At 41.2% G+C, this 21,406-nt stretch overlaps 2 protein-coding genes across 2 annotated transcripts in view; one reads left to right on the forward strand and one right to left on the reverse strand.

Moving 5' to 3' along the window:
• LOC127649198 (ski-like protein) overlaps positions 1-5,525 on the forward strand; it is a 28,977-nt gene extending 23,452 nt beyond the window's left edge. Inside the window, exons 5-7 of the mRNA XM_052134192.1 lie at positions 2,282-2,541; positions 3,128-3,349; positions 5,259-5,525. Coding sequence (XP_051990152.1) covers positions 2,282-2,541; positions 3,128-3,349; positions 5,259-5,507 — 731 coding nt within the window. The 3' untranslated portion in view covers positions 5,508-5,525. The remainder of the gene's footprint in view (positions 1-2,281; positions 2,542-3,127; positions 3,350-5,258) is intronic.
• A 4,652-nt stretch (positions 5,526-10,177) lies between these two features.
• On the reverse strand, positions 10,178-11,123 carry LOC127649199 (probable G-protein coupled receptor 160). The gene has a single exon (XM_052134193.1). The coding sequence runs from the start codon at positions 11,081-11,083 to the stop codon at positions 10,178-10,180; it is 906 nt and encodes a 301-aa protein (XP_051990153.1). The 5' UTR covers positions 11,084-11,123.
• Positions 11,124-21,406: the final 10,283 nt, after the last annotated feature.

The following is a 21,406-nucleotide window of genomic DNA, read 5'->3' on the forward strand; positions in this document are numbered from 1 at the left end:
AGGGGCTGGAGAGAGTGTCTAGCTAATGATTAATACAACTCACATTTTATAGTTGCCAGTGGAAAGCAAGAATGAATAGAGGCTGCTGTCGTCCCTGTATGTGTCAGATTGCTGTAGCACAGAGTGCTGGGGGAGGGGTCTCCAGGCTTCACCACTGCCACATAGCCTCTTACTTCTCTCTGTCTGCTCACTCTTCGGTAATATCCCCCCCATAACTGTACTTCACTCCTCTCTACTTATTGTTTCTCTCTCTCTCTCTCTCTCTCTCTCTCTCTCTCTCTCTCTCTCTTCCCTTTTTCTCTCTTTGCTCCCCCCTTCCTCTTTTCCTTCATTTCTTTGGTTTCCTTCTTTTACCCATGTCCAACCTGTTTCCCTCTTCCTCTCTTACTTTATCTGTCTCTCTTATTCTGTATCTGGCTCATTCGTGTGTGTTTGAGTGTGACAGACTGGTCTTAGTCACAGTAGAGGCTAGGAGTAGAGTGAGGATGTTATTCCGCTCTGCCTGTCCTACATTTAAATGAGCTCTTCCCTCTCAGTCAGTCCCTCTGGACCCTCGTATTGCTCACATAAACATACATGCTAGGCTGTTGCTGTTTTGCCTGTCTGCGGTGCGAGTGATTTGTTTGTAGAGTGCATGTGTGTGTGTGACCATGGGAGCTCTCTGCTTGTTTGGGTTTGCGTATGTGTCCCCTTATGAAGAGATGGGAATTGTGAGGAATTTAATGATTCTTGTTCCAATTCCTTTTAACGATTCTTGTTCCTTAACGATTCCATTAATGCTTTTTTTTTAGATGAAGAGCTATTTGGAAATAAGCAATTCTTTTTGCATTTACTCTCCTCAGTGCAGACACTTAATTAGGCAGAGAGGGATCATAAATGCAATCCAATAATTGGTCTTAACTATGTAGATAAAAATACTAAACAAAATGTTTTACCATATTTGATTTGTTCAATTCATTTATTTTTATAAAACCACTTAGTACAACAAAAGTCATAATTTTACATCATATGAACAACACTGATTTCAGTCTCATGACGAGCCTTGACGAGTGCTGTTATCTTTGGTCTGTTGAAGTATTTCCTACTGAAATTGTGGGTGGGATATGTCAAATGGTTCATGCCTTTTTTAAACATAATTTTGGCACACACACACACACCCTTTCCACCATACAGCATCTCATGCCAATGCAGTAGAAAATACTGAGGAGCGATCTGAGTACTGAATCTAACTTCTTTTCCTCTGACTTGTGAACCGAATGATGAACACTGACAATGTTAATATATAACCAGTCAATCTATCAATCATAAACCCTCACTTAGCACTTCATTAGGAACACTATGGTCCTAATAAAGTTCCCAATGTGGTCTTCTGCTGTTGTAGCCCATCCGACTCAAGGTTTGATGTGTTGTTCTAAGATGCTATTCTGCTCTCTACAGTTGTTCACAGTGGTTATCTGAGTTACCGTAGCCTTTCTGTCTGCTCGAACCAGTCTGGCCATTCTCCGTTGACCTCTCTCATGAACAAGGCATTTGTGTTCACAGAACTACTGATAACTGCATGATTTTTGTTTTTGGCACCATTCTGAGTAAACTCTAGAGACTGTTGTGCGTGAAAATCCCAGAAGATCAGCAGTTACGGAAATACTCAATCCAGGCCGACTAGCACCAACAATCATGCCACAGTTGAAATCACTAAGATTTTCCCAATTTTTTCCACAATTATGATGTTTGATGTGAACATTAACTGAAGCATTAACTGAAGCTCCTGTCCTGACCCATATCTGCATAATTTTTTGCATTGCACTGCTGCCACGTGGTTGGCTGATTAGATATTCACATGAATATGTAGGTGGACAGGGGTTCCTAATGAAGTGTTAAGTGAGTGCATATGTATGTATTTGTATATTTTGAGTATTTCCTGCCCCAATCTGCGATGGAATGCATGCTCGAGAACCACTAATGGAACTGAAAGTAATTTGGTGGTTGTTTCTTTTTTTCTTATATGTACATGTAAGAACTAGTTCTCAGTTCCCAACCTTACCCTTATGTTCCTTAGCGGCATGTTAAAAAATACTGTAGATCTCTCCTCTTTTCTCTTTTCTTCACTGGCTGTTTCATGTCTCGCATTTCTGTGTGATACTTCCAGCGCTTCCCTTCCACACTGACCTTCAAAAAGAAACACCCACAGAGAATTAGTCACACAGACAATTCAACACATGACAGAGATAAGTGTGTGTGTGTGACTATGGATGCTTTAACTCTTTTCCTCCCTCTTCCTCAGATCTTCCTGCATCCCTTTTCCCCATCGCTGAGGAGGCCAAATCCCAACAAACGGGCAATGCGCACGAGTGCCGCCAACCTCCTCCACCAGTCACCATGGAGACCAGCCTAGGTGGTAAGCAGCACGCCCCCGCTCCCACGGTGGGTAAAGATGGTACAGAGGACGACAAAGACAGGATCATGCTGGAGATTGTGCAGATGTACCGTCGGCAGCAAGAAAAACTCAACTCCACCCTTCAGAAACAGCTTCAGCTGGAGATGGTGAGCCAGCCATATTAGCTGCATTTACCCTTCCTGAGACACTCTAAAGCTCTATTCCAAACCCTAATGACCTACCTCTCTGTCTACTGTCTTCATAGGCAGCTGTTTCTAAGGCAGCATCCTAACTGTAAAAACTGCCTGATTTGAAACACTTTATATAAGCAGCAACTAACGGTAAATTAAACATTACTCACATGCACCAAAGAGCACACAATTCTATGGGAGATTTGACAAACACAGTTGATTCCAATGGAGTTTGATGTTAGCATGTTGCTAAGCTAACAATGAGAAATATTTGGTGAAATAGTTAATTTTCCTCATTCATTAGATGGAACTAATGAACCAGAAACATAATTTTGATGTATAAAAATGCTTGTCTGTATAGGCAGCTCACTAGGGTTTGGAACAGAGCCAGAAAGATGGACTAGTTGTGTATCTGAGAGGCTCTTATAGTCCTGTGGAGAGAGAGAACGACCAGGTTAGAGTGAGTGTGAAGGTGAAGGCCAAGTTATCACTCCTGACTTGTCCACCAACAAACCCACATCCTTTGCAAAACATTGTTAGACGCATGTGTGTGTGCGTGCAGGAGCTGGAGGCAGTGCGCGGGGGTGAGGCAGCCAGGCTGAGGGAGTTGTCTGCAGAGCAGCTGGAACTCCAGAATGAGCTGGAGGCAGTGCACACTGAGCATGCTCAGAGACTGGGGGAGGTGCGGCAGGAGCAGAGGCAGCTGGAACACAGACTGGAGCAGCTCAGGCAGCAGAGCTGTGCCTGCCAACCAAAAGAACAGGAGGCGCAATACAACGCACAGGTACATGCATGGACCAGAGCAGGACGGAATAACTGTGTGATGCCACTGCACAATAATACGGTCAATTATTCCTGTACTCCATGCAACAGAGCTGCATGCATCATCACAGCTCATCTCTTGTGTGGGTGTGATTCAGTAGCTGGAGAGATAAACACACGCACGCTGAGATGGAGAGGCAGTCTCTGGCTGATTTGCACACTGGCCCTAATGTCTGAATTTCAACTGCTCACAATCATTTAGTACAGTGGTTCTTAAACTTTTCAGATCATGGACCTTGACTGATCAAATCAGACCAGTTAAATACCACCTAACACGCAAGAAGCCTATGAGGTCCCACACTGCTGAGCACTGGCATTTGTGTTTTGATGACTCACACAAATCTATTAAAAAAATTACAAACGGATCAGAAATTAGAAATAGAAAAGGAAAAAGACTATTTTAATTTTAAATACACTATTCAAAATGTCCAGAGGTGAACCAACTAGTTGGCGTGGTATGCATACTACAGATTGAGGACTACTGATTTACTGTGTGTGTCTATAATCAGTCCTGTGTAGACCTGCTATTAGGAATGATCCTGGTTCAATACAAGTTAATCACAATCGACAGCATTTGTGGCATATGTTGATTACCACAAAATATGATTTCAAATTTGCCCTTGTTTATTTATAAAAAATAAATAAAATAAACCTGCGGTTACAGTAAGGCACTTACAATGGAAGTGATTGGGGCCAGTCCACAAACATTAAAATACATATTTCAGATGTATAGCCAAAAGCTGTTAACATGATTTGAATCTGACAAAATCAGGGATTTTGGAATCCTGGAATCATGGCAATTCTTTTGAAACAGTCTGTATAATTGCATTATTTATCTGTTTAATGTTTAATAACTGGCCCCATTCACTTCGCTATTGCAAAAGAGCGATTAAGCTTAAAGGGATAATTCACCCAGAAATGGAAATTTAGCCATTGCTTACTCACTCCTGTTTTACTTCCTTTTTCAGTACACAAAGGGAGAAATTTGGAAAACATTTGTTTTCAGTGATCATACAATGGGATTTTATGGTAACCACCTCTTCAAGCTTTAGAAAGACACAAAAGTATAATTCAGAAGTCTAATAAATTATTGTATGCAACTCATGTCTTGTTCTGAATGGGTACGATATGGTTTGGTGTGAAACAAACCGAAATTTAATTGATTTTTATGTGAAAATCTTGACAGACCATTGCTCTCCTGTGTGTTCATGAGAGTGCAATAGAGCAGCAGTTCACACAGTCCCCACTCACCCCGATCACTGTGCACATTTAAAATATATATATATATATATATATATATCTGTGTTAAAAATAAAAATAAAGTCTTTTGGGAGTAAATAATGACTGAATTTTTACTTTTCTGTGAACTATTGCTTTAACTTGTATTGAACCCAGTATATTCCTTTAACATTGCTAAATATAGGTGTAAATGGGGTCCAATGTGTTTTGCAATTGAATCACTCTCTTTCAGAGGTGGTAAGGGATGGATATGGCCACATTGCATTTGCAGTTTTAGTGCTAATGCGTCCTGAGGCGGGGCCAGAAGGACCGCCAACACAAGCACTCATTGTACCAAAATAAAGGTTTTAAACTTTGCCGGCTAGGTGTGAGAAAACATCTGTTCAGTCTTGTCTGACCACTTGTTCATCAGAGATAGATGGTAATACCAGGTGTAAACAGGGTCTATACAGTATGTGTGGTGGTATACAGCTGGATTGTTCCCCAGACATTGTCACTGAGACTAGCTCTACAATTTCAGATTGTCCACCTGTTTTTTGTTCACTTCCTGTCAGCCAGTGTATCTTCTGTATTTGGGGGTAGTTTGTGTTTGTGTGTCTCTATCTCTAACTTCTCGCTCTCTCCGTGTCTAGCTGTGCGAGCTGCGCTGTCGTCTCGAGCGTGCTGAGATGGAACGCCAGGAACTGCAAGAAGAGCTGTGCAGAGAGCGGGAGGCCAGAGAGAAGATGGAGCTCATGATCTCGCAGCTTCAACAGCAGATGGCCAAGTCTGGCACCAAGGGGAGCCGCAGTAGTAGCCCTACCCAGCCCCCGACCCCCTCCGCCAGCCCCCAATCCCAGCATTCCCCCTCTTCACTGGCCCATGAGGTAACCTCCAGCTAAACTGCTCCACCCGCCCCTCCACTCACACTTCAACGGCTGTAGCCCAGGAACAAGCTCGCCTACTCCCTGCAGAGTCCCAGACAAACACAAAACAACCCTCAGCAGAAAAGAGCAGCTCCCCATAACTGTTCCCGTTTGTGTCTCACCACCACAAAAAGACTTAACGTTTGTCTTTAATTTAAAATGACTTTCTCAGTCATCTTGCTCTCGACCAGACATTAAGCATTTTTTTGGATGCACATGTTTGTTTTAATTTATAGTCAGGCTGAGAGGCTAATGGGACACAGAGGAGGTGCTTGTTTTCAGGACTCTTTACCTCCTGTGGTGTCAGACAGTATGCTGATCTCAGACCAACAGCGAAGGGCTTTTCCTCTCCCAGCCCTTGTGAAAATGGACCAACTCCACAGGAAACTAAGCTGACGCTCAATCTAATAACACCTGTCACCATGAACCTTAAGAGGCCAAATGACAAGAGGCTAATGCCCTGCACTAGCAGCAGCATTAAGCATCCACATGGCTATTTACCTTTTTTGGGGGGGAACAAATGGGGGAATGTTTTTGTAGCTCAATACAAAAGGAATCAGTTAAACAAGAATACTTTCATGAAAGTGATTCAAAAACATACAGGCTAGAAGACACAGGCACCCCTTACTGAGGCCCCCTGGATTAAGATCATAGTCCTCTCCTCCTCTTAGTCCTCTTGCTCTTCTTTTCCCTCCATTTTCCCCATCTGTCTCCTTGGCTCTCTCTTGAACTACCCGCAGTTTGTCTTTTGCAGTCTGGTGTTGATTATTTGTTTCCTGTCTGTACCAATGACCCTGTACAGGCTGGTATATAACAAACATCACACTTCATTCATATGTGATGCAGTAAGCAAAGACTCACGTTCGCCATCTGCTGGAGAACAGAATGAACACAGTCCCCATATAATGACAGGGAACATCTGCAGTTGTGTAAACAAGGTTTCACAGTGCTGTTCACCTCACTCTTATGTTTCTGCTCAAAGGGATCACCAAACATTGGAAGAGTTCCTGTAGCAGAGTCAAAGGGAACTCATAGGCCATAGTTTCTCAGACATTACAAGACTAAGTAGTTAAAGACCATGGATTGTGTGAGCCATTTAATTATGACATACACCAATCAGCCTCAACATTAAAACCATCTGCCTAATATTGTGTAGGTCCCCCTCGTGCCACCAAAACAGTGCCAACCCGCATCTCAGAATAGCATTCTGATGTGATATTCTTCTCACTACAAATGTACAGAGCAGTTATCTGAGTTACTGTAGACTTTGTAAGTTCGAATTAGTCTGGCCATTCTCTGTGGACCTCTCTCATCAACAAGGTATTTCCGCCACAGAACTGCCGCTATTTTTTTATTTATTTTTTTGGCATCATTCGAAGTAAATTCTAGAGACCGTTGGGTTTATATCCGGCTCTGAATCAATGCCATATGTTGAAACAGAGTACACAGTAGACCTTATATATGACATTCACTCACCCTCATATTGTTCCAAACCTGAATTGCTTCAGTCAATATTCACTTTCATTGCTTGGAAAAAAGACACAATGATAGTGAATGGTGACTGAGACTAACATACTTTCAACATAATCTTTTGTATTCCACAAAATAAAAAAGAAATATTTTTGGTACAACGAGAGTGAGTAAACAATCACAGAATTTTAGTTTTTGTGTAAACTATCCCTTTAAATTCAAGAACTGCAGTTAAAGTACAGTCTTTGATCTTGAATGCTGGATTCCAGGTAAAGAGAACTGCCTTTTGTTTTTGTTGTTTTGCCTGACTTTTTACCCCCTTTTCAGTCCACGGTGTTATTATTCTGGATGACTGAACAAACAGGTCTGTCAGAGAGAAGGAAAACAGTGAGAGAGGCCAAAGGAGGGACATTAAGGGATTGATGCTGTTATGTTAGCACATAGTCACTGGGCTAGACAGGCAGGCTTTGTCTCATTAGAATGAGGCAGCTGCCTTTGATGCCCAGGGGCTGCTTGCCACCCTGCCCCTCCCTCTGTTTACACCCATACAGAGAGTGCAGATGGATGGGTAGAAAAAGAGACAGCGTGACAGACACCGGAAAGGACGTGCTTTTGCCTGTAGAGCTGTTTTTTTGTGTGTGCCTGTGGGCTTATTGTTTAGTTGAGTAAGTGTGCAAAAAATAATGGACAGAAATATAGGCGTTTATCAAAAACCTTCTTTTATGTTGTACAAGTAGTTCATATAGAACATTCCACTGTGCACAACTCATAGACTGCAATATAAGCCAAGACGCAGCTGTTTTGTCCTAATGTGTACAGTGCAAAAACTCTTAAACATGAAGAGGAAAAAACACCCTGACTGATGTGAATACATCCAGCAATGAAGAATTGAAAGCAAACTTGTCCGTAATTAAGGACTATACTGTAAATGAGTGCTCTGTTATTGTTAAGATTTTGCTTGGAATTATTCAGAAATTATTTAATGTATTATTAACTAATAAAGATTTATTTACACTTTGTACATAAAGTAGTCGTTAATATATTAACTAAATTCGTATAAATAATCTTCAAAGCTTTCTAATGATCACATTTGCCTGGGCGTAATAGTTCAAGCTCTATTTGTTTTCTTTTTGCCTAAAGGACACAAGAGTGGTTGTTGATATAGTTTAAGGTGAAGTAGGGGGGTGGGATGCATGGTGCTCACAACCCGTACTCCACTCCATGGGGACAGGAAAAGTGAAGCATGCTGTCCAGTGCCTCCATACATTGGGTCCGTTTCTGTGGAGCACACTGAGATTGATAACCTGTTGATATTTTGGTATCTTCCAGCTTTTCCCTAGTAAGACTGATGTGCAGCCATTCAATATATTAAAAACCATGTTTTAAAAATACTTCTTACATAGAAGGGAGTGAATAACTGCATGTATTATTAGCTATATTGTTATGATAAAACACCGATTCATTATTGCTAAAATACAGAAGTGCTTTTTTTGTATTCTGTCTCTCTCTCACACATACATACAAGCTTTTAAACAAATATGTCTGCATATTGTCTGAAAAAAGTAGTCTATGTAAATGGACACAACGTGTGCTCGAGAGCCTAATACAGATGCTAGAGACTTTTGATATGCGAGACTGTGTGTGTCAGTGGCCAATGAGGTGATGTTTTTTATTTTTTATATATACATATATCTATGACTTCATGTGCAGTTTTCTCTTCTTTCATGTGCAATTCATTTATTTTCAAACATCAAGAGAGATTGTAGCATTTGTTTTGGCACTGTAATGAAATGTATTACTACAGTGTGTCGACTACAATTTCTGTAAAATCAGTATTGGGTTTCTTTTTTTTTCCTCCACCACAGTTACCTCTGTAACAGCCAGTTTCAATGCTGTTTTTGATAGTTTTTGGGTATTAAAATGTATTTCTGAAGCTTTCTAGAGTATACCTTTTCATTTTTAACAATTCTATAAAACATGTAAATTGCATTTTATACACATGGGGGCGCTATTATCTTCTATGTAGAATGCCGTGTTAAATTTGAAAAATGGGCATAGGACTACAGTACTTTTTAGACTCTTAAAGTGAAAAAACTGTTTTGGCTTTTGCAGTGTTGAGAAAATAAATACAGATACCATTGTATATATTTGAAAGGCGTGAAATATGTTGAACATCTGAGGTGTATAGTCCTGGTATAATATAACTAGCAAAATTGTACAGAAGGAATCTAATAAGAGTTTTCCAGCAAGGCCACCATGTATTTTGCATTATAGAGAAGATTTTCCCAAATTTCCATGGGATAACACATACCATGGCTCCCTTTAATGGTGAAAAGAAAGCAAAAATAGAGCATTTTTTTTATAATGGTTGAATAGTACATGATGACTACCTGCCAGCACAGCATGTGTCCCTATGATCTTGCATCATTATCTTTGATCACGCCTTTTCTTATGTGTAACTGAGGCATTACTTCTAAAAAATGGAATGTGATGCTTTTTTCTTTTCTTTTTTGACAACACACTCAACACTGTAATAAAGATGTAATTGTTTACAACTTTTGTAAACCGCAAATATATTTTAAGTTGCAATTCTGAAATGCAGTGTTTGTGTGTATCATTGCATAATATGTTGCCAATCCTTCAGTGTGATGAAAGATTTTTGCTCTTGCATGAAAGAAATTGCTCTCCTACCTCATGTTGTGTGAAATAAGATGTTTTTTTTTAAGCAGATGACACATCTCAAACTGTTTATCATGATTGATATTTACTAGTTAAATACATGTTCATGCTTTTAGCTAATACCTCAGTTGTATCAATTGAACCCCCACCCCCCATCAGCAATTTCAGACATTGTAAACATACCTTGTATTGACAATAAACTTGGATTCAAGTTGAGTTCTATAATGTCAAACTTGCCGTGTCTTTGTGCACCTAAAACAGTCATCATACATGGATCATCATACATGTCACAAAATTTGAAAACCATTGGTCTAAAAAAATATTGAATAATATCCAAACTGGACCAGCATATTAAAGAAATTAAGCAGAGGTGGTTCACAAATACCATAAGGGCTTGCAAGTAAATGTATTTATGTTGATCAATGTAATAAAAACCATTGTGATTTTCTTCCTTCAAAAGATCCAAGTTTATTCTGGTCAAACATTTAGTGTTTTAACTAGAATGTGGTCATTGGTTTTGTCTTTTTGTTGTCCATAATTCCACCAGTTAACCCCATATGTAAAAAATTAAAAGACCAGGAACAAAAACCATCTGTTATGGAATCGCTGTTCTTGGCATTCCATGCAAAAGAGCGGGCGCAAAGAGCCATAGCTATAGAGAAGCTATTGAGGAAACACAACCAAAGGACATTCATTTGCAGATGTGCATGCATCTCTGTTGGCAGCAAAGGAAGGATTATCATCAGAGTCATAAATGATGCCCACGTGCTGAGAAATGTAAACATTATGTACTTTAAACACACCGAACAAGTCTGTTGGGTTCCCTGAGTGGAATATAGAAACATATGCACCCTCCATTTCTCACATGGAGAGTACGAGTAAAGAAGCACACAGGTAATTGTCAAAACTAATGCATTGAAAACCTGAGGACTCTGAGGACTACTGAACAGGTGGCACTGGTTCTTATCATATCCAAGTAAAGAAACATCAAGGACCCAGAAAACATAAAAAGCTGCAAGAATCCAAAGGAGAGACACACCCGCAGTGTAAATCAAATTCTGAGCCCAGGGCTTGTGTGCTGAGCTTGGTGATACTGTCCAAAATTTATCCAGACCTACAAAGAAAAACACTGGCCAGTGGAGAACGGCATATATAAAACAAGTGATTTGAGCCAGTAGGCATCCGTGGTACCTGGTAAGATGCCAGCCAGCTATGTTGACATCCTCCAAATGGAATATTGCTGTGTGAACACAACTCAGGATTGTATCAATCAGTGACAAGGAAATGCAGAAAAATCCTGAGAAGGACTGGATCATGTAGTGCCGCTGTATCACAACTACCATCCAATTTAGAAAACTTTTCAGCCACAGTACAAGCAGAAGTGTTGGGATTAAGGTATCCATGTTGAAGCATAATCCTAGGCTAAAATCACAATACCCACAAGACGGGTCTTTCTTGAAAATGGCCAACAGTTCCTCATTGCATAGCCTAAATTCACAACGGCTGTTTGTAGACACACCCCGCTGAGAGGACAGCCCTACAAATGAATTGTGCAATACAGTTTCATTGTAAGTTAATCATGTACATGGTTGGTTTCCAGAACTGTAACCAATCTAAATTTAAAGTAAACTTAATTTCCTTCATATGTTTATTAATATATTAATAATTCATGGATATTATTCACTCAAAGGGCTCAACATTTAAGAACCAGCTGAAAACACATGTATTCAGTGAGCACTAAACCAATCCACACTAACTGCACTTAATAAGTCAAATATTTTTTTTATTATTTTATTTCCCTCTCAACATTCAAGAATAAGCTGGAACATATATATTCTGTGACCAATTAACCAATCCTATTAGTATATAGTAGCAGGAATCAGGCTTGAGGTCCAGATAATAAATCAGCCACAACCATCTGCGGCCCCAGCCTGTGGATAACCTTATATTTGAAGGGCTGAAGTGCCAGGTACCAACGAGTGATCCACGTGTTGGTATCTTTCATGCGGTAGAGCCACTGAAGCAGGGCGTGATCCGAGTGGAGGATGAAGGCCTGCCCCAGCAGGTAATAGCGGAGAGTTAGGACTGCCCACTTGATGGCAAGACACTCTTTTTCGATCGTGATGTACTTAATCTCTCTCAAAGAGAGCTTATGACTAATGTACGGCACGGGGCACTCCACACCTCCAACTCCTGCAAGAGCATGGCCCCCAACTGATGCATCCGTCTGTAAAATGAAGGGGAGAGAGAAGTTAGGAGAATGTAGGAGCAGCCCGCAATAGAGTGCAGATTTCACACTCGTGAAAGCCTGTTGGCACGCCTCTGTCCACTGGACGAGATCTGGCACCCCTTTTTAGTGAGAACAGTCAAGGGGCTGGTGACATCAGGAAAATTATGCACAAACCTTCTGTAATAGCCAGCCAACCCCATAAACTGTCCTTTTTGTACTTGGGACATGGGTAGACCACTATCGCTGCATTTTCTTTTTCAATTTGGGGTAGTACCTGCCCATGACCCAAGTAGAAGCCCAGATACCATCCTTCCACCCACCCAATTGTGCACTTATTCTGGTTTGCCGTGAGTCCCGCCCACCTCAGAGACCTCAGCACGGCACTTAGATGCTGCATATGCCTCTGCCAATCAATCCTGTATATGATAATCTTATCCATTAGGCGCTGGAACATGGCGGGAGCCCCAAACAAACCAAATGGAAGAGTGACGAATTGGTGTAATCTGAACGGTGTGGAAAAATCTGTTTTATATTGGAATAATGGAGTTAAGGGGATCAGCCAATATCCCTTAGTTAAATCCAGTGTCGAATAAAATTGAGCAGCACCCAACAGATCAAGCTGTTCATCAATTCGTGACATTGGGTACAAATTGAGACTTTATGACTTTCAAATTGAGACTTTATGGCTTTCCGGTAATCAACACAGTATCGTACTGTCCCGTCAATCTTAGGTACAAGAACAACCGTGCTCATCCAATCGCTGTGCGATTCTTCTATTATCCCCATTTCGAGCAATGCCTCTAATTCGTCCCGAATAACCTTTTTCTTGTGCTTGGGTATGTGGTATGGCCGACTATGCACAACCACTCCCGGTGGGGTCTTGATATGGTGCTGTATGAGTTTACTCTGTCAGGGAAGAGGAGAGAACACGTCTGCTAAATCTTTTTGCAACCTGGCCACCTCCGTGAGATGGAACAGTGAGAGGTGGTCTCCACAAGGGACCGGGGTGAATAGATTGACCTAGAACTTGACCTCTGGCCCGAGCTCCGCCCTCTCTGGAACTACTGTCGCTATAGACACGGGGACCACCTCACCCGGTGCAAATTTCCGTAGTTGGGCACCCCATTATAGAGCCGGCTATGTGTTTCTTGAGCTTGGAGCAAATTCTGTTGTGAAAACTGACCCAGTGTGTGTAGTTTTGCTTGAAGATCAAGGATGTAATGGATTTCATTTTTGCTCTGGGATGGCCCTTCCTTCTACGCCTCTCTATGACGTCAAGCACCCTGCGGGGCTGACATGCATACAGGAGCTCAAAGGGGAGAAACCCTGTGGAGGCTTGCAGGACCTCCCTGACTGCAAATAATAAGGGTTCCAGCCATTTGTCCCCATTTCTAGCATCCTCGTGTACGAACATATGAATCACATTCTTCAGGGAGCGATTAAACCATTTGACCACCCCGTCAGTTTGTGGGTGATAAACACTGGTGCAGATCAATTTAATCACCAGCAATTCATAAAGTTTGCATAGTGTTTGTGATATAAACGTGGTGCTTTGGTTGGTGAGGATTCCTTTCGGAATCCCCACCTGGGAGATAATTTTGAAGTGTGCCTCCTCAACAATGCTGAGATGTTGAGTAAAGGCACTGCTTCCAGATATTGCATTGCATAATCTAGCAGGACTAATACAAACTGCTGACCGTTCTAATGTCCCGACAAGGTCCATACCAATTCTTTCGAAGGGGGCTTTGATTAATGGTAATGGGCGCAATGGCGCTCTTGGGGTGGCCGGTGGATTCACCAGCTGATATTCACTGCATGCCGCACACCATCTGCCTAGATCCCTGTGAATGACTGCCAAATAGCAGCGGGCCATTAAACGGTGTATTGTTCTTTCTTGCCCTAAGTGACCCGCCATAGGATTGCGGTGAGCTGCCTGGAAAAGTCAAAAAATGCCTCAGGGGTTAATGTGTGATTGTGTGTGTGAGAGTAATGTCAAATGGTCCCTCCCTCCATCCTCTATCCTTAACAGTATAAGAATGATCCAAATGGACAAATGGAGGTAGTTGGGCATCTGATTAATCTGAAAGATTTGAGATTTGACCTAACCTTTAGAGCCCTTAATGTATTATAAACACAAGGAAGACAAATAAATAAAATACATTTTATTTACAAGATAAACAGGATTAAATTAACACCTACAACATGGTACTAATATGCTAAAATATACTATAAATGATTAGGTAAGTAAAGTACATAAGAATAAAAGATGCTGAAAGTGGTTGAATTGGATGTGGCAAAGGCAGAGTATTACTATTATTATCTTATAGAAAGATAAATTGCTGTCTCTCTGTTAATTAATAAGGTGAAGACCTTATTTCTAATCAAACAATTAACTCAAAGATTATTTGCTAGACATTTGATACACAGGTTATGCAATCTAAAGAAAATGAACACTCCTACCCACCCCCACAAAAGCAGCATGTAGTGTTCTCACACAGCTCTAGAAGTGTACACACATCTATGTGTATACATTCATCCACATTTGAATCAAGTGGGCAGTGAAATTGCTGTAAATACAGACATGACCACACACTTTGGCTGTAAGTCCAGGACTAGAAAAGACTGTTTATGAAGCTGTTTCATACATATACAGTACATGATAACTGCTCTCTCTGACTCAGCAGCAGCACCAAGGCAGATTTGAATGTTCCGGTATGATTTTTGTCAAAGGTTTAATGGACAGGCGAATCGTTATAATTTAGGAAAGACTTGGCAGGCAAATCCATAAAAGATTATTTGACCGACCATACTTTATACTTAAACTTTAACTCTAACGCACAGATAATTTCAAGCTTTTACAAGAAATTAAAAGTTTACATACAATATGCTTCCGCAGGTTGGACAACAAGTTTCTGAAGGCTGTGATATGATTTGTTTTAGGCAAACAAAGCAAACATTTAAAACGAAACAAATCTTTAACATTTTCCGAAAACTGGAAGATATTTTCTAAGTATGGCCATGGGTGTGTGCACTGCACCGAATAACCGCCGTCATCCATTTTGCAACTGATCAGTGTTCAAAAATATTTGGGGAAATAATTGAACTTCACATGACCCTACAAGAGTAATTATTGGCAGGCTGCCCGTCACCTGCAAAAAAACAATCACGTTTTAGAGATTAAAAAAATCATCCACTCATTTTCAAAGCTGCTATATAGTGCAGTCCTACATAGGACCTTGATAGAAATGTAGTTGAGTGAAAAGTACGATATTTGGCTTTCAAATGTAGTGTTAAAGTCACACATTTCCAGAAAAAATAATACTCAAGTAAAGTACAGACACTCAAAAAGTGTACTTAAGTACAGAACTCAAGTAAATGTATTTCATTACTGTCCACCTCTGTTTGTAAGTCACTTGGGAGAAAAGCGTCTGCTTAATAACTAAATGCAAATGTATTGAGTTCCACTGATAATTTTAGTCAAGTTTTCTTATCATGATCTATTTGACCATTTTACACCCTCTCCCTGACCAATAAAGTGGTGAAATCCAGAGTTATTAATTTGTCCTTTATTATTTGAGAAAAAGCAAAACATAGGATAACTTCCAGAACTCAAAACCTTGTCTCTGATCCAAAAAGACCATTTATCGAAACTGAGCTGCAAAAACTTTGCACTCAGTGATGCCTATTGCATGTTTAGCAACTTGACCTACCCAGTCATGGAGAGCTTATAGAAGTAGGATACCGACTATTACTCCAAAACAGCCAAAAAGATTATTATTTCATAACATAAGAAGAAATAATGTTAAGAATAAAATGTAAGAAAGTCTGCCAAATCTTGTGGAGCGCCTGCATATCCGTAACCATCCAGACTAGGGTTTTCAACTCTATAATTAACATTATGTCTAAGTGTGGTTAATTTATCTGAAATTTTGGTCCAAATAAATTAGCCTCAATGGCCTCTGTCTTGGTGATTCTAAATGCATATAAGAAGAGGCGTAGCAAGGAATTCTGGACCCCCTGATTGTATACGGATCTGGGCCCAATTAATATAAAAAATGCAGTTTACAATTGTTGCGGGCCCCCCTGGACATGTGGGCCCCTAGAATCATTACATCATTTACTACAACAATACAGTTGATTCTAACAATATTCAACAATGGAGGCCTGGGAAGCTCAGTGAGTAAAGACGCTGACTACCACCCCTGGAGTCACAAGTTCGAATCCAGGGCATGCTGAGTGACTTCAGCCAGGTTTCCTAAGCAACCAAATTGGCACGGTTGCTAATGAGGGTAGAGTTACATGGGGTAACCTCATCGTGGTCGCTATAATGTGGTTCTCGCTCACAGTGGTTCACTTGGTGAGTTGTGCGTGGATGCCGCAGAGAATAGTGTGAAGCCTCCACACACACTATGTCTCTGTGGTAATGCACTCAACAAGCCACATGATAGGACTGATAGTCTGAGAGGCAACTGAGATTCGTCCTCTGCCACCTGGATTGAGGTGAGTTGCTACACCACCACACAAGGACTTAGAGCGCATTGGGGATTGGGCATTTCAAATTAAGAGAAAAGGGGAGAAAATTAAATTAAAAATAAAAATAACAATAACAATATGCAACAATAGAAACATTTCTAGCGACCAAAACTGTCAGCTGCCAGGTTAATAAGTGAACATAATAAAACCACACTAGCATAAATTCATGCAAAGGGCAACAGTACTGAACGTAAATTTTAACCAAAAATGTATATTTCATAAATGTCAGGTCAGGGCAAGTTGTCACATGTGTTTTATAAGGCCAGATAAGGTTGGAGTGTCATATTTCTTTAAGATTCAATATCCATTCACTGCAAACTAAACAGATGTCAGCTTGCTTCCATAGTTCTTGACATGTTTCAACTGATTTCATCAGTCTGATTTTTTTTAAGGTAGGCAGGGCAAAAAGTTTTACAGAGGCTGGAAGGGGGAAAACCCCATAGGATTAGTGCCCTGGCATGCTTACTGCTCTGTTAAACTTATAAGATTTATAGATTCACAAGCAACTATTGAACATCTAAATTTAAAGTATTACTGTAAACCCTAAAACATTAGCAGATCTCAAACATGCTATATAATCTCACAAGTTTAAGTAAATAGAACTTTTAGATTTTGTATTACACATGCATATTAATTGCTCTTAACTTGAAATATTGAGTAAGCCAACTCATACATTTTTATGGAACTTAAGTTTAAATTTAACTATGAGAATAAAGTCATAGCATTATGAGATTAAAGTGGTAATATTTTGAGAATAAAGTAAAACTATGAGAATAAAGTTGTATCACTACGAGATTAAAGTGGTAATATTTTGAGAATTAAGTAAAAACATCTAGATTACTGGTGTAACCCCCGTTTTCTGATGGAGGGAACGAGACGTTGTGTCGATTGTAGTGATACGTTGGGCTTTTTTCGGGAGCCTCAGATACCTCTGAATATGAAAAAGGCCAATGCCAAATTGGCGAACAGAATTAGCATGTCCCACCCCGGACATATGGGTATAAATGACGGGGATCGTGCATCTGTTCAGTCAGGGTCTGCACTGAGGAGCCGAGAATAAGCTTCAGCCAATACAGCGGCTTGGTACAGTGTTGTGGCAAGGGGGACATGACATCTCGTTCCCTCCATCAGGGAACGGGGGTTACACCAGTAACCTTGACCTGTGATAACCGGCACCTATGGAGCACTTATTCCAGTACAGAGTAACTAGTACTCATATTGGGTCTGGTCGGGAATTCCTCCTCAGAATTCGAGAGCAAGAGGGCTGGGAAGGAGGAACATCCAGGGAGCACGAGTTTGAGATCTCACCTGGGAGTTAAAGCTCATGTGTTCGCCTCAGTGGAGGGAAAAGGTGCTAGCGTAAGCGGTACAACCGGTCAGTCATCAACGTCATGGTTACTGTCGTAACCTCTGTTCCCCGAGGAACGGAACGAGACATTGTGTCGATTTAAGTGACACAAGGGGCCTTCCTTGGACACCGAATCGTACCTCTGAACCTGAGAAAAGGCCAATGTAAAGTTGGCAGACAGAATTTGCATGCCCCGCCCCGGACATATGGGTATAAAGGGAAGCGGGGCAGCGAATGCCAGTCAGGATTTTGCACTAAGGAGCCAAAAATGAAGCACTGCCATTTACAATGCTAGGTCAAGTGCTGTGGCAGGAGGGACACAATGTCTCATTCCCTCCCTTGGGGAACAAAGGTTACGAAAGTAACCATGACGTTCCCCTTCTGTCACTCACTCGACGTTGTGTCGAATAAAGTGACACAAGGGGTCCATAAAAAAGCGCCGCGCACTGACCGTGTTACGTGACTGTCGAAACAGGTGCACAGCAAGCTAATGTGTGCTGGAAGCGCCTGTGCCGGCTGCACGTAGCCCTCCCAACGCCACCAACTATTTTTTTTTGCATACAAACCTTAGCTTTCCCACACCCCAGAGGGGGGAAAAGGTGTTACATGCCTAGCATGAGAGCAAGCCCAGCAGCCGCGGCCTTCTCTCTCACTATGTCTGTCACATAGGACGTAAAGCGGCTGGGGCCTATCTTAAGTTGGGGAAGGTGGTCTTTCCCCAGGGGGGAGTAGGAGATAGCATGCCGGGATCTTTTAGGATTTCCCAAGGCTAGGGTGCTGAGAGAAGACTCAAAGCCCTTACCCTACTCCGCGCACCCGGCAGGGGCGGATTTAGAGACTGAGGAAGAGGCCTAAGGGGGAGTCATCAGAACTCGTCAGCGCTGGCGTTCCCGAGGCAGCGCTTGCAGGTTCACGACTTGGTCCCTGAAATGGGTCGAAGGAACCTTGGGCACATAACCCGGTCGGGTCTCAGGATAACGTGAGAAAGCGCCGGAGCGAACTCCAGGCAGGTGTCGCTGACAGAGAACGCTTCAGGTATGGAGTCCCTGATCCAAAACACAAGTTACCATCTACAATTAGTCTGTCATTGTTTACTCTGTGTTTAATAAACTGTGTCTACATTATCATCCTAATTTGATTATCTATTCACTGTCTCATTTTTCTAGTCAGTTTAACCAGGGACGAAATGCTGTTTTTTGAATATCCGGACATTTTGCTGGACATTTTAGTCAGAGGCGCAGCTTTGCTGTTCAAGAGACACAGGCGAGGGAGATGAGCTTGCGTGCTGGTAAAGCTCCATCAGCACGGCTTTCTTTTAGCGAATCTCCGCTCTCTTCCTAACAAAATGGACAAACTACATCTCCTCACCTGTACAAACAAGGACTTTTAAACCTCTGCTGCCATGTGCTTCACAAAGCCCTGGCTGAGTAAAGCCATTCTGGAATCCATGTAATGGGATTACGTATTTAAAATACTAAATATAAGTAACTATATTCCACTACAGTTACAATTTAAATAATTGGTATTTAGAATACAGTTACATTCAAAAAGTATTTTGATTACTAAAGAGATTACTTTGCATTTTATTGTCATTTTTTTCATTTAATATATAGTACTTTCAGATGGAAAACATTTATACATGTAAATTATGTGATACAAAGTGCATTTGAACAGCAGTGAAACACATTCTTATGAAGTGTTACATTCATATGAGCAGACAGAGAGGTAAGTTTGAAGTAAGTTTGGAGCAGAAGAAATAGAAATAAACCTTGTGTAAATTGTCAGCTTTACGCTAAGCTAAAATGCTATTTCTAGCCATTTTACATGCACCTGTTATCAGGCAAGATCGTATATTTTAGCAAGAAAATTCACGTTGGATCATAATTTCTTTTTTCTAGTAAGACCTTTGATATTTGGGCAAAAATCTTATTCTTGATAATAATTTTTTTATTGTTTTCCTGTAAAAAATATCAAAAAATTCTTAAAACAAGATCAATTTGATTTATATGGTTTTAGAAACAACAAAGCATAACATATAAAAAGTTTTCAGAGAATGTATTTTTAAGATGTGTTTTTGTCTTACTGTACTGGGAGAGTTTTAATAGTCAAAACAAGTGAAAACATTACCAGTGCTGAAGAAGTAATCCAAAGTATTTAGAATATGTTACTGACCTTGAGTAAGTTACAAATTACATTTTACAGCATGTATTCTGTAATCTGTAGTGGGAAAACATTTCAAAAGTAACCCTCCCAACCCTGGATATATGCATTCCTACTAAGAATTATTTAACGTTCAACAACAACAAACCATGGTTTACAGCAGAACTGAGGCAGCTTCATCAGGCCAATAAGGATGCTTACAGAGTTGGGGATAAAGTATTGTACAACCAGGCCAGAAACACAATGAATCAGGAAATCAGAGTGGCTAAAAGAAGATACTCTGAAAAGCTGAAAAACAAGTTTTTTCAATGCATCAATGTGGAGTGGCATGAAACGCCCCCAACTCTTTGGTGGTCCAACAACTGGCTGATGACCTGAATGTGTTCTACTGTAGATTTGAAAGGCCCAATCTCATACACCACACCCGCTCTGACCTTCACTTCACACAAGCACCAACATCTCTTTCAACCCCCCTCCTCCCCCCTCCTGCTACTCAACCTGCACTTAAGAACTGTGAAGAGGTGTGACATGTCTTCCAATAACAAAAGTCAAGGAAAGCACAGGGCCCAGATGACATTTCTGTCCACACTATTAATTGCAAGTGATCAAATCAGATTTGCGCATTCAGACATAACCAACCTATCTGCATGGGTTGCTTTGGTAACAACATAGGCATACCCACGTGAAGATACTTTCAAAACAGATGCAGGAAAAATGGAGGTGCATCATCTCACTCTCCAAATAACAGCCATATCCAGTCGCATTGCAGAAATCCTCACGGTCTTGAGGCATGGTATGGCGTGACAGGGCGTGGAACATTGGATCAAGGTGGAGCCCATGGTGGGGGGAACGGGGGTGGAGCCATGAGAGGCTCGAGGGGCAAAGCCGATGGGGCTGAGGACCAAGGTGGAGTAGGGGCGGGCCTGGACCATGTGACATGGCCTGGAGTTGACTCTGGCTTGGCTGTGACATGGCATGGAGCAGGCTGTGATGTGGCTGTGACATGGCATGGAGCAGGCTGAGGCGTTGCTGTGACATGGCATGGAGCACTCTGGCTCGGCGGCCGGCCATGTCGAGGAACTCTGGCTCGGCGGCGGCCATGTCGAGGAACTCTGGCTCAGCAAGTCAAGTCAAGTGGTTTTTATTGTCGTTCAACCATATACAGTTAGTATAGTACACAGTGAAACGAAACAACGTTCCTTCAGGACCATGGTGCTACATAAAACAACACAGGACAAACACAGAACCACATGAGACTACACAGACTAAATAACATACCTATATAAAGTGCACATGCAAATGTGTACAAAAAGTACGGGACAGTACAATAAATGACAAAAAATGAACAGGACAATAGGCACAGTGTGAGACAGTCCAGGACTAGAAAAGACTGTTTATGAAGCTGTTTCATACATATACAGTACATGATAACTGCTCTCTCTGGCTCAGCGGCAG

This window comes from Xyrauchen texanus, chromosome 9, assembly GCF_025860055.1.
Source record: "Xyrauchen texanus isolate HMW12.3.18 chromosome 9, RBS_HiC_50CHRs, whole genome shotgun sequence".
In the NCBI taxonomy this organism is placed as follows: domain Eukaryota; kingdom Metazoa; phylum Chordata; class Actinopteri; order Cypriniformes; family Catostomidae; genus Xyrauchen; species Xyrauchen texanus.

Excerpts from the sequence above, each read along its gene's own strand:
- LOC127649199 (XM_052134193.1), bottom strand. The coding sequence starts at position 11,083 with ATGGATACCTTAATCCCAACACTTCTGCTTGTACTGTGGCTGAAAAGT.